Source organism: Papilio xuthus, unplaced genomic scaffold, assembly GCF_000836235.2.
Source record: "Papilio xuthus unplaced genomic scaffold, Pxut_1.1 DF826923.1, whole genome shotgun sequence".
NCBI classification, from domain to species: domain Eukaryota; kingdom Metazoa; phylum Arthropoda; class Insecta; order Lepidoptera; family Papilionidae; genus Papilio; species Papilio xuthus.
Genome location: NW_013531726.1, coordinates 2,430,623 through 2,443,773, shown reverse-complemented (window position 1 = coordinate 2,443,773; position 13,151 = coordinate 2,430,623). Strand labels below are relative to the sequence as shown.

Here is a 13,151-nt window from a genome sequence, read left to right as displayed (position 1 = left end):
AGTGATACACTAGAACATATACATCGGCTCTGTTCAATTATAAGGAAATGGTCTAGTATATAATCACCTTAAAATATATGTTACTAACGTAGGCTTCCACTGCCGATACTTGTAAAAAACTCATTTGAAATCACTATTTTAAAAACTGACTTAACAATGTTTTTTAATGATCTTTCGCTAGTTAGAATTTAATTGTTGATATTTTAAAAAAGGATATAATAAAAGACATTTGCCTTATTTATACATTAAAATCTAACAGTTATCATGAGTTTTAATGTAAGTTTTTATTTATACCACGTCTTAAAACCACTTAACCTTATGTATTACGCGAGTATTTCAAAGGTTAAGGTATTTTCCACACGTTTCGCGTTTTATTGAACCTCTGCAGCTCTGCTTTTACAATTCCTATTGTGCTCAAATAACATGTTCAGGATAATAAATGAAGTCCAAAGGAAGGAATTATAGTCACTTGAATTGATAAGGTAAATAGCAATTCTTAATATAAGGTTCCTGTTTTTAAATGTTTGATAAATTGGCTTTAAATATAACCATTCAATAATTAAATTCAGATGTACTATATTTGGGGTATAAGTAAGGATACCTACCTACTTCCTATATTCTACGCGTAATCGGAAGTTCATTTATCGATAACGGATTAAGGTTCCCTTAAAGATATCGGAACAAACCTTTCAATCCATTTACGCAGCTATATACCGACATTCTCTTTATAGTGAGTCGTTTACCCGTGGAAATTTCTTTGTCGCATGAAACCTTTTCACGAAAAAGCAACATAGGACGCCGTAGACATTTTAATTCATCGATCGGGCCTTATATCGACGGAGCGATCAATTCCGGGCCAAACGACGAATCACAATATGTGTCCTTGAAGATAACATCAGGACTGTGGAAGCGGATCGAATACTAAGTGATTTAGACCACCGACCGATCGATCACCAAATGTGTGAATATCAACGAACTATTCCCAGTGTGGGCATGGGAAAATATAATGTATGTTGTATGCTGATGAGATGATGTATAATGTTCGCCTTTATTACCTTCTACTAAGGTTCAAAATGGTATACTTGTTCATCGTGACTTGTGTGGGCCGTTTAAAATCTGTGTTCCGTAGTTTTTTAAAGATTTTCAAATCAATGTATTCAATAAATGGATATATTATTTAAATTTCTGTACTTTATCTTTCTTCAGTATTATAAACTCTTTTTTAAAATGCATTCCTGGGTATAATTTAAGTTTTATAGTTGCCTAAAATAAATAGATTTGTTTGATTTGACACTAATGCTACAGATAATTCTAACATATATCGAATGAGATTTGTACCTGAGCATTAAGCCACACCTAGCAGTTCCAATAAAACCCATACTTAAGAAATAGCGACATGTCATTTCAAACTATCCTTTGCTCTCTTTATGTACTATAATAAGACATTTACAGTTTGAGAGATGTATGATAATAATTGATGTGGCATTAAGCAGTTCCTCAACAGTCAGGATATAGCTGGGGCCGGACAATCACCGACGAGCAGTCGCTAAATCGCAGTTAGAATTGCAAATGAATCGGCCGTTTTCTCTCGCGTCGTAAAGCCTGGGATATGATCCAGTCAGTTCTCGCGCCATTAAACTCTCGGACTTACTCCCACTCCCTATCACAATTACTGTAAATATGTCTTTATGTCGCGTAAACAGATCGATCCGCACGCCATTTTGCTGTATGTAAGGTGGCCGTGTCTTTATATAAATGTTGACAGATAGACGAGAACATATGTATATTTATATCTGAATATTTAATCAAGAAATCCGTGAAACGTTAGAAGGAATTTAGTGCTTCAAAAATATTCAAAATATCGAAGCCTTAACGCTGACGTGGAATATAAAACAAAAGGACCGGCAAAAACCTTGAGACAATTGGAATTATCGTATTTAAAGACATATTCATTGATTATTAAATATCTATCTAACTTGTGTACATTTCTTGTAGAATTGCATTCAAGAGTTCAGTCTTGGTCACGTCATTACACAGACGAGATACCTTATGCGTAGTACTTACGCCTACTTGACTGCTCGGTGACTACGTAGGAGTAAAGTGCAAATATATAATACTATACAAATTCATTCCCAAATGGACCATTTTGTTCAACCAACCGTGGGAGAGCCTCTCCCTTAAACACTTACTTGTGGCTTAGATAACAAGACCTGACAGATTACAAACGTCCAAACTCGTCCTGTCACCAGTGCTATTGAAATGCTTTAAACACCATTATAAAATGACCTGCGCGTGTTGTCTTATTGGTTCTCGATATTTACCTAACACGAGTGTCATATGCGTAGGGGTAGATCTGATTAAAATGGTACTCGATAGCCAAACGCGGCCTGTGCTTTGAGATTGAGTCGTAAAAACGTCGAGTCGAGTGCCCCGCGCCATCGCCACGATTTTCTATTCACCCATACAGAACTAAAAAGGAACAAAAAAGTTAACGAAACGCCCGGATTACGATTCCCGATAGGAGTTCCAAGTTGGAATGGATATAAACTTAAATGAACGTCGACAAAGTTTGATACGACTCAAGTTTTGGCGACTTAAGTAAACTCGTTTTGCTCTGTGCGATGCGCATGTAACTCCCGTTTATAAATCCCTCAACTACTCAGATCATTTGTACTTAATACTTTTATCCTATTTTATAAAGACTACATTTTCCATTATATTACTTAATTTAATTCCACTAATATTACTAAATCTGCATTTTTACGAGAAGCAACAATAATATTTTTTTAATTATTATAAGCAAATCTGCAAAGAAAAATACCCATATATTAACCACGACTATAGCTTTAGGTTAACATTTTATGTAACAAAATTTAACATCAAATTCTTCTTTGTCGCTGCAGTCCTTTCAGACTGGTCATAAGCCATCGAATAGCAAACGTTTTTGTAGCGTGACATTAAGCTGTCGTGTGTTATTTTAAATCATTACTAAGTCACTGCAAATTACGTGATTGTTATATAACATAACAGTATTTACGAGCGCCGACACGTCCCCGCTAAAGCAATGATCGTTAACCAAAAAATGCCTGTAAACATGTTTTTTTCGCGTTCGAATATAAGTGGGCCGGTGCGTTCCACACCCCGAATAGAAGGAAAGAAAAAACCGTGGCATTCGGCGCAAATCACCTATTTTATGTAAACTTCGTGACTATGCGCCGTATCGAATGACTTAGAAAGGATTTATTTATGTTCCTATCGGTACGAACTAAGGCTAGGAAATAAAACAGCGGAACTTTTGTCAATGAGATGGAAGTGGGTGGAGCGACTGAGGCTAAAAAAAGACTAATATTGAGTACAGAGGAATTAACATCCTGAGATGATTTACTGTATTCTCAGTGGCTTGTTAGTCACGTCATTATACAGACGAGATATAAAAACCACCCTATACTATTTTTAAAATAAGAAAACTAAAGCCATAAATTAGTTTGTATTCATTAACAAGGTTCATTCTTGTACATATTAAATTACATTAAATCGGAATCATAAAATAAAGTAGGATATGTCTGTGTTCTGATATGCACATCTTAATTGCAAATTATTAAATGCTTCATAAATTTTTAACATAAAAAAATGTTGTAAATTACCTCTGATGTAAATATGGCAGTTAATTAAAAGAATAAATTGTAATTTCCCGTAAACTTGAAACTTGCATACAGTTTCGAACACATCTGACTGTGACGAACTTTATTTCCCTCTATGGGCAATTACAGATACTTTTTTCTTTCACTATTTTAAGAATGTATTGTAGGTTATTTAACTACCTATATAAACAAATGAGATTTTAAATTTATTAATTAATTTAGATCCTACCATTAAAACCTATTTTAAAATGTGCGAATATTATATTTATTTTCATCTCTATACATTTAAACTCAAGAGAAATTCATGTGCCTAGTGTCCACTGGGGGCTTGTTAAATGATGGTACGAAATTTGTTATGAAATGTTTAATTTGTTTACAGGCTGCCGTGCCCGTTCACACAGACGTCGCTAGCGAGTTTACGACAAGGTGAATATAATTGAATTATGTTTTATTTTTTTAAATTAAATTGTCGTGATATTTTTCTGTACGAAATGTTTTGATATTCCGTATTTTTGTGATAGCTGAAATTCCGTTAAAAAATAAATGTCTGAGTTGATCCACCGACCATTCTCTGAACTAAGTAGAATAACTTTATAATTAAGCGCGGGAAAAGAGGTAAAATTATACGTAATGTTTCTAAAAAAACTTCTTTAAAGCACGAGAAAAACTATCACACTAAACAATACAATAGTTTTTATTATCCGTCGAACTTATTTTTAGTCTGTTAAAATAAATATTTACATTTGCCTGATATATTGAAAACTATACGTGATATAAATAATGTTATATACGCGAATATAACTCGTGACTGTGGAAATATGTATATAAAATATATATACATTATCCGAGCGTTTGCGCAACTCGCACACATGTCGGAGATAAGAAAGCGTACTTTTATTTACGTGCGCGATGTATGGCCGACCATTGGCCTGGAGAGTTTCCTAACGTAAATATTTATAGACGGGCCCCGGCTCAGGCGCACACTTGTCTGTGTGTTTGTTTGTGTCATTCAACGCCCGCCGCCGCCGCGCCGCCGCGCCGCCCGGAGCATTGGTGTAATGTTACTCTCCCCACAAAGCATCGAGGCTTCCTTATTAGCTGCAGTCTTAAAACAAGACGAACTATATTTACATGGATAAAAAAATAAAGCTGACGAGACTTTTTACAATGGCTGCTATTATCAGTGCTACTCATTCATATACATATACAATGACACTGATTACTAAATGTTGATTCATTAACAGTATTTCTTAAACATTCGATAGCCAGTCGACATATTTAAAACTTAAACAGTAGATACGTGTTAAGATTCATTATTCATTAAGATTCTGTGGACTGTCGTGGCCTATCACGTACAAAGATTGACAAATAAATTGCAGAACAAATAAAAGATTCAGTTCAGATTCAGTGACAAATAGTTTATTCAATGAGTCACAGCTCAGTATTGCAGAAACAGCCATCCCAGAGCTCCTAATCCTGCTTAATAATTTCGTTAACACGTTCATAGCTCGCAAATTTATCGCTTACAAATTCAAACAACCATTGTCGTTCAATAATTACTCGATCTGTATAGAAAGGGTGGGAAATTAGCTTTTTGTATACAACGATCGCATATTTTATATCCACAATTCGGTTTCAATTAACATAATGCCCGTTGTAAAGCTTTCAGACGACTTGTTAACACGAATGTTAGCATTACTTAGCGAGTTATGTGCTTTTCTTTTGTTATCCTGATGTGTTTTATGGCCGTGTCTTGAGTAAACAGAACATCGCGTTGTATAGGTGTGAAATATTGTAAGTAGATTTATCGGTATATTGTATTGTTCATTTTGACTCGTCGTACGAATGAAAGGAAGGGCGTCGCTTACTTCTTAGGGACATCGATGTGGGGACTTCACGGAATTGTTGTCGACGTGAAAGAGGTTAGTCTAAGTTCGTAGAGTCAAATGCAGGTGAAAAATACATTCAACTTCCGAAAGTGAAAATAAAGTCACCAGTCCGCGACCTTGCCATTGACATAAAATGACATAATCGCGTATTACCTAGGATTATTTGTGGTGAAATTAACAGACGATAAAATTAAGTTTATACTCACAATAAAACGTGAGTGAGTTGCCGTCATAAAGTCTCGCGTTTTTTATTGGTGGCAACTCGGCGATGGTCGAGTGACGCTTGCAGTTTGGTTAAACGGCAGTTTATGGCTATTTTGCCTCCATTAATCGCTTTAGTACGCACCCGCGCCTCCGACACAACGATACAACCCTTCGCGCCCGAAAACACAAGCGTCTCTACATCAACAACATTTTCATTGTATGAACAATTTAGTCACAATTTAAAAAATACGACTACTAATAATTTTAATTATAAATTTCTGATGTAAGTTCCATAATTTTGTAGTAGGTTAGTTTTATTTTGTTTATGTGCTTTATTTTTTTTTCTACTACAGCAAATAAAATAAAACGAACTAAATGCTATGTTACTTAGTATTAAAAAAATAAAATACGTGAGTTATTTTAAAATTTGAACTGAAAGCCTTTCCATATGAAAAGCTTAAATTTAGTTTTTGTTGAAAGTCCTGTAAAGTGAGCGCGTAGTTGTGTGCGACGCCCCCCTGCCGCCCGCCGCTAGATGGCGCCGCGCAGCGCGCCTGTGTGCCGTGGAGTATCCGCGCGCCGCCACTCCGCGCCCAGCCGCGCCGCCGACCGCGCGTCTCGCATATTGCATCTCGCGAACCTTACGACGCTACGTACTCGTGCCGACACTACGTCCGCGCAAACTACTTTCGGCCGGTGGCGAACTTAGTCACTCAATACTATTTACCATCGCGAATTTTCTGCTGCTAGTGAACTTGTAGTCCACGATATCAAGCACCCGACCGCCGGCTAAATCAAGGCTCGCTTGACTTTCATGTGCGGCTGGTGGTTGCGGGACGCGTGTGCTCGCGGTGCGATGTGCCCGCGACGCGCGTGAACGGCCGGCGACGTTCCCGCTCCCCCGTGGCTTGCCCGACCGCCACCCTGTACCCTGACAACCATGTCGGGGGCCTCGGCGCGCCCTGCGACGCCGCCTCGCCAGCGCCCGCATCCGGCCACTCCGCCGGGCCGGCCTGGTGGACCATGATGAACGGCGTTGGCGGCGCGCTGTACGAGGAGGCGCACGCGTCGCCCCCTGGCGGCTCGCCCCCGACCGCGCCGGCCGCCGCGCCGCCTTCAGCCTCCAGCGCCTCGCCGGCCTCCGTTGGCTCCAACCCACCGCAGCCACTACACATCCCGGCCAAGCGCTATGACCCCGAGCCGGGCGTCATCCGGCACGCGCAGCAGCCCTGGGGCTACCCCCCCGATGCGCCGGCCGCCTTCGAGCACCAGTACCCCGCAGCGCCTACCTACTATAATCTGCCAGTTGAAAGGGAACGCAAGTCGCTACCCTTCTGGCCCGCGAGCGGGGGTGACTACAAGCCTTACGCGGATGGCGGCTGTCACCAGGGCTTCTCTCAGCCCTGCTGGAACTACCCGTATGGAGCACCTCGCGGAGACCAGCCGCTGCCGTACGTGGGCGGCGAGGAGCGGCGTACAGCGGTCTCCGAAGCTTCTGGTTTCTCCCACGACGCATACGGTCTCCGGAACTACGCGCCCGAGGCGGTGTCCAGCGCACCGTACCCACCGCCCAGTGGACTACCCGGTTAGTACCTATTCTATAAAACTGTTCAGTTCTCAACACTCCTCAAACCCGACCCTCACGTTACTAAAGTCCGATCGTGACCGTACTGTTTGTAATCTTTTTACTTATCGCGTCTCTGACGTGTGCAGTGTACTACAACACTTCACAAGTTTCTTGAATTTGTAAACAAATAACTTTGGTTTACGAACTCTAGCCTAGTGGTCGGGGTTGAGGCCATGAGTTTTTTACAGCTTAAGATCCTATTTATTTATATTATAAGTATATGTCATGCATTTGTCAAGTTTTATTTGTAAACTTTTGAAGTAATTTTTCTATGGGTTTATCAACCTTGACCCACTCAGTTGTCAGCCTTTGGTCCCTAGATGGCGGTGTGGCGCGGCACACAGCGGCGTGGCGCTGCATGTGTGCGTGGCGCACACGAGCGCGCCCGCCTCCACCCGCTCTCGATGCGCCAGTGAGGGTGTCATTATCAGTAATGCACCGCACACTCACGTTCTTTGCATTATTTCTCTTGGAAAACTTAACTTAGTTATTAACTTCGAACGGTTCTACTATTTGCGTTTTTTTTTGTTGGTTTCCGTGCAACAGTATAAACGAATACATTGTTTCGTATATTATATTTAAAATGTTATTATATAATTCAGAAAAAATATGACATGCAAAATCGTACTTTTACGCTTAAATTGACAGGTTCCACACAAAAGTGTGAAAATAATTAAAAAATATTAAAAACAACAATGAAATTGAAACCCCAAGCATATTGTTATAAATATCAGCAAAAGATCGCGGAAGTAATATTACAGTCGAACGTCCGTCTGAGTAACGTAAACATGCCATGTTGCAACCTTCACGTATCTTCCAAAATTTCCTTGAACAGCGAACCAACACTCCAATCATAACATTTTCCCACAGACCACCATAAATCTGATGAATGAACGAAACACGTGCTACCAATGTTTAAAAACGAATCGTAAGCACCGTTTTATAGGCAATGTAAAACGGCGCTATACAACCAACAATAAATTAAAGTTTACGTAAAATAAAGCGCCAATAAAAATGTATAACTAATAAATAAACACGATACCTGAGCGTTAAAACAATAAACTGATCTCTCAGTAGTGGCAATAAACCAAATATTGCCACAATAAACACATTATAGGCTGATGAGGCGATAAAAAATGGTAGAGGAAGCCGGAGGCTCGCCGGCTAGGTCGGTGCATAAGATTCACTCGTAGATATATATCACTTTTATGATATCGTAAAACCGCGACGAAGTCAGACATGCAATAATACTGATTCCCTCCCTAAATCGCGCTAGTAAGTAGTAATTACGAAACTACAAGCGTCATGTCAATATGAGAGCAATAAAAACACTCCATTCATAAAGCCGCGCCACGTTACTAGTTCGCTTTCGATCGCCGGCTGACCATAAAGATGACTTTATCGCGCTTCTGCAATGCCAGAGGTGTAACTTGACATAATTTTGCGTAAAACGCGTGTATAATGGCCCATTAAAGGAAAACAATTGTTGAAAAAGTTGTACCTGCGGGGCTGTGCGAAGTTATTATTGTGTTTATGGCTCGGATCAGGTTGACATTGACTTTGATTTCTGTATTTATTGCTTTTAACGGTTATGCAATTACTACGATTAGCTAATTACTTATGTTTACTAACTTTATTTAAAAGTTGAACAATACTTGAATTTTTTGAATAAATCTTAAACTTTTCATATGCGTTGTGATTTTTTCACGTTTGCATTATCAACAACGAAAGAAATTAAGGAAAATAAAACATTTTATAAACATGTAACTGCTCTCAAACAAAACTTGTATAGGAATTTCAACTCTATTCCAAAGGTATAAGAACCTTCTTGCTGTTTATGATTGGTAGAAAATTTTCTCAGAGTGGAGCAAACCCGAGTACGAATAGATACGTTTTTATGGGGGAAGACAACCGCACTTTTACTGCCACTGATCGCTACCTCTTTTTATAATTGACATCCTCGCTTCTCTTTACACTTTTACGACACTAATTGCTTCTTAAACGTAACAAATAAAAGTCTAAGAACAAGTTGAGCTAAAAACTTTTTGCGTTAATGAAATTATTTGATTATTTTCTACAAATACTTAATTCGTAACATACAGGTCTTTAAGTTTTAAGATTTCAATAATCCACCATCTATTTACTATTAAAATTTTATACATTTTTATGTAAATTAAAGATTTTTAAAGAAAATAAAATAAGTAACGTTGAAGGCTGGACAGGACACAATTTCATTTGAAGTCCGGAGCGAAACTGACGCTCGTTCCAACTTGTAAGTTATATTTGTTTCGCAAAGTTTTAGAGAACATTCCACGAACTCTACAGTAACCGCTTGCGCTACAATATCATTCTGTATTATGAAAAGAAACCAAACGATTCTAACAACAGACTTGATTTCTTCTTCGCAATCACGATTTGTTTGTACCATTTTACAACGAATCAGTAGATAATAAGACATTTTAATTAGTAACGAAATCTTTAATATTATTGAGATATTTTTATGAAATTACAATTAATAAAATGATACACTCACTTATCATATTACCCGTATAAATTAGAATATAGAAAAAAAATATCACCTTGGATTTACGAATATAAAGGTAATTATTTAAAAGTGATTAATTGCATCAATAAAATCTGATTTATTAAACAACTTTAAAACGGTATATTGTAAAAAAAATATATCAAGTTGAGGCAACGCAATTCGGATGTTGCGATAGGGCAGTTTTATGTTACGCTTAGATATCTAATGGACGAGATGTTTTCAACTCTGGGTCGTTCTGTACGAGCAGGTAAACCGTAGGGTCTACTTTAAACTCTGCTCAAAGCTTAGCTTAAAATATAGGATTGTGAAAGTTTTGAGTGCCATTTAACCTTTGTCTCGTAATGATATTAAATATTTAATTAAAAAATTTATATTCAGTATTATTTTATAAATAATCCAATTATTTTACTCTACATAGTTTTTACATATTCTGCCCAATTATATTTGTCATATAAAATATACGAGCATAATTTTCAGATTAAGAGATTTGATTTAAGATTTGATTTTATGTTTTAAATATATTATTTATGTCCAACAAGTATCTCCAATATTAATGAAAAAGCAGGCACACGTTAACACACAACACGCAACTAGGGAATCCAGTGGAATTTAATGTCTTACCCATATTTACTAAGCTCTAAACGTACAGACTAGCACTGACTCTATTCGTCAAAACATTGAATGGTTTGTAGTCTCGTTTAGACAATGCGGTTTCTATTTCGCAACATTCGCTGTACCGTTTTGAATAATAGGAAATGGTGCAGTGTGCGGACTGCATCGAATATCGAGAAGGTTGCGAACCTCGCATACAAAGTCCGCCGATGATCTCATCAAAAGGACCGCTCACATAAACCGAGCCGCGTGTTAGTTCTATCGCCTCGACCTGCGATTATTTCTCTTTAGCTTCGCATAGAAATTGCTAGTTAACTACATGTTCTGCTGCGCTGCGGCGATTCGGGTTTCAAGGTTATTGTAATTAAAATTTATTGTTTTCAAATCTGTTATTGTTTAGCTATTCGTCAGCCGATAATGGACAGGTTAATTGTGCATTATATAGTACATAATATACTTGGTAGTAGGTTGAATCCCTTCATGAATAATTGACATTTACTGAAATTTTGAAAAGTTATTGAAAATGTTTGTGGTATTTATTTTGTATTTCTTTGTACAGGTTCCCTATCGATGTCGGTGGGCGTCGGCGTAGGCTGCGGCTCCTCTAACCCCCTGGACTGGACCGGGCAGGTGACGGTGCGCAAAAAACGCAAACCCTACTCCAAATTCCAGACTCTCGAGTTGGAAAAGGAGTTTCTCTTCAACGCTTACGTCTCGAAACAAAAGCGATGGGAGCTCGCGAGGAATCTGAACCTCACAGAGAGACAAGTCAAGATATGGTTCCAGAACAGACGGATGAAGAACAAGAAGAATTCACAGCGACAAGCGGCTCAGGCAGCACAGAATAATAACAACAATTCGAATGCGAATAACCACAACCACCATGGCGGACATCATCATGCGCCGCACCATGTGGCGCTGCACCACGCACCGCCCGCCAAGCATCATCAGTGACCCGCGCCCTTCTCTGGGACCTACCCGCTGCACCACGGTATAGCTAGCTAAACGCGAGGACAGATGTAGTGATGTGTCTTGCATGTACTTAAGGTTCCGAGGTTTTGTTCGTGTCCGGAGTGAACGTTGCTATGCCGCTACGTACGTAAAGACAACGAGTCCCAGAGAATCTCAAAGTAATATTTATCGTGCTGTCGGTTTGTGTATAGTGTTAATTACGAATTGTTCTTGTAACTGTAACGAGACTTAGTACGTGAGCAGATAACGATTCCTGATATTATTAATATTTAGTTATAGAACGCTGAATATGTATTTTGAAAAATTATTTAAGTAAATATAAATGTAAAATTAAAGATGTCACCGATGGATTGTAGATCCTAGATAGTTTGTCGCGATGGGATTTCTTGTAATATAATATCTGAGACTGCTTTATCGTTTTAGTCGTATGCTCGGACGGTGGTTTAGTGTTTAATCAGTTAACTTTTATTTTTGTTACCAAATTGTTGAATTACTCGGGTCGCTTTGGTGGCAGTTCTAGATATGCAGCTTGTACGATGTCCACAGATTACATCAAAGTTTCTAGCAACGTATTGTTTATATTTTACCATCAACGCGTCGCTTTTTAAAACATTTATGACAGTGCAGCCTGCATTATGATCAAATATTTATTACTGTTTAATTTCTTATATCATAAATCGTAAATTTTGTTATTTTAAATTATGGATTTCTGTCAAAGCTTTAACTCGGTTCCAGTAGTTACATTAAGTTACTGTTATGACTATTTTGAAAATATTTGAAGTTGATGTTATAATCAATGTATAATTAGGTAATATGGGCCAAGTGCATTAATATTGTCCTTTGACTCATTGTACTGTTCGCTTAAGCCTGTCTATTGCTTTTTATTTTTGTTTTAGTTAAATATTTTATTATTTATTTATACATATAACTTCTTCCATTTGTATCTTTTTCTTAATACATCGAATTTTAAAATATTAGACTTACTGTGTACAGATTGTATGTCTTTATTTAAGTAGACAAAAATATTTAGAGTTGGAAGATCTCGCTTAGATCACTCGTATTACTCCCAAATCTTTCCTAATTCATATATTTATATAATGAATGTCTTATTGTAAACTCAGTAGACTCATCTAAATCATTCGAAACTATATTTTTCCGTAATGCTATAAATAAATTAGATTTTTTGTACAAAATGGCGACCTCGTCTAGGTGACCGAATTTCTATATAAGTGCAAAACATATTTAAAATAGACAAACTTACAAACAAGACCACATTTTTTTTTACAGAGTACTTTTAATACAATCTTTTAGGAAAGAAATCAAGAATGTTACATTAATAGTGTTTAGACGTGGCTTTGTTCTAATATTAATTGATAAAATTGTAATTGTAAATATTATAACTTAGACGATGTATTAAATCCTTTAGTAATTATGTTTTACAAAAGTTATCTAAATTATTTTTAAAATGAAATGAAAATAATAACTGAAAGCGATTCAATGTCTGAAAAGCTTTATATGAAGTATGGCCACACAAAAATGTTATCTTCAAATGTTGTTTTCTCTTTAGTAACTTTTTATCAATTCTTAACGTTTGAATATTTTAATATTTGCTTCTATTTCAAATGGGAAACTATTGTTTTTTCATTCAGTATTTTATGTCA

The 13,151-nt window shown here is 37.4% G+C and overlaps 1 protein-coding gene across 3 annotated transcripts in view; it reads left to right on the top strand.

The window, feature by feature from the left end:
• Positions 1 to 12,887, top strand: part of Abd-b (abdominal B) — a 71,926-nt gene extending 59,039 nt beyond the window's left edge. For all 3 annotated transcript variants that reach the window (XM_013318710.1, XM_013318711.1, XM_013318712.1), the window contains 3 exons: positions 4,021 to 4,067; positions 6,717 to 7,319; positions 11,078 to 12,887. In XM_013318710.1, coding sequence (XP_013174164.1) covers positions 4,021 to 4,067; positions 6,717 to 7,319; positions 11,078 to 11,472 — 1,045 coding nt within the window. In that variant the 3' untranslated portion in view covers positions 11,473 to 12,887. The remainder of the gene's footprint in view (positions 1 to 4,020; positions 4,068 to 6,716; positions 7,320 to 11,077) is intronic.
• The last annotated feature ends 264 nt before the right edge of the window (positions 12,888 to 13,151 follow it).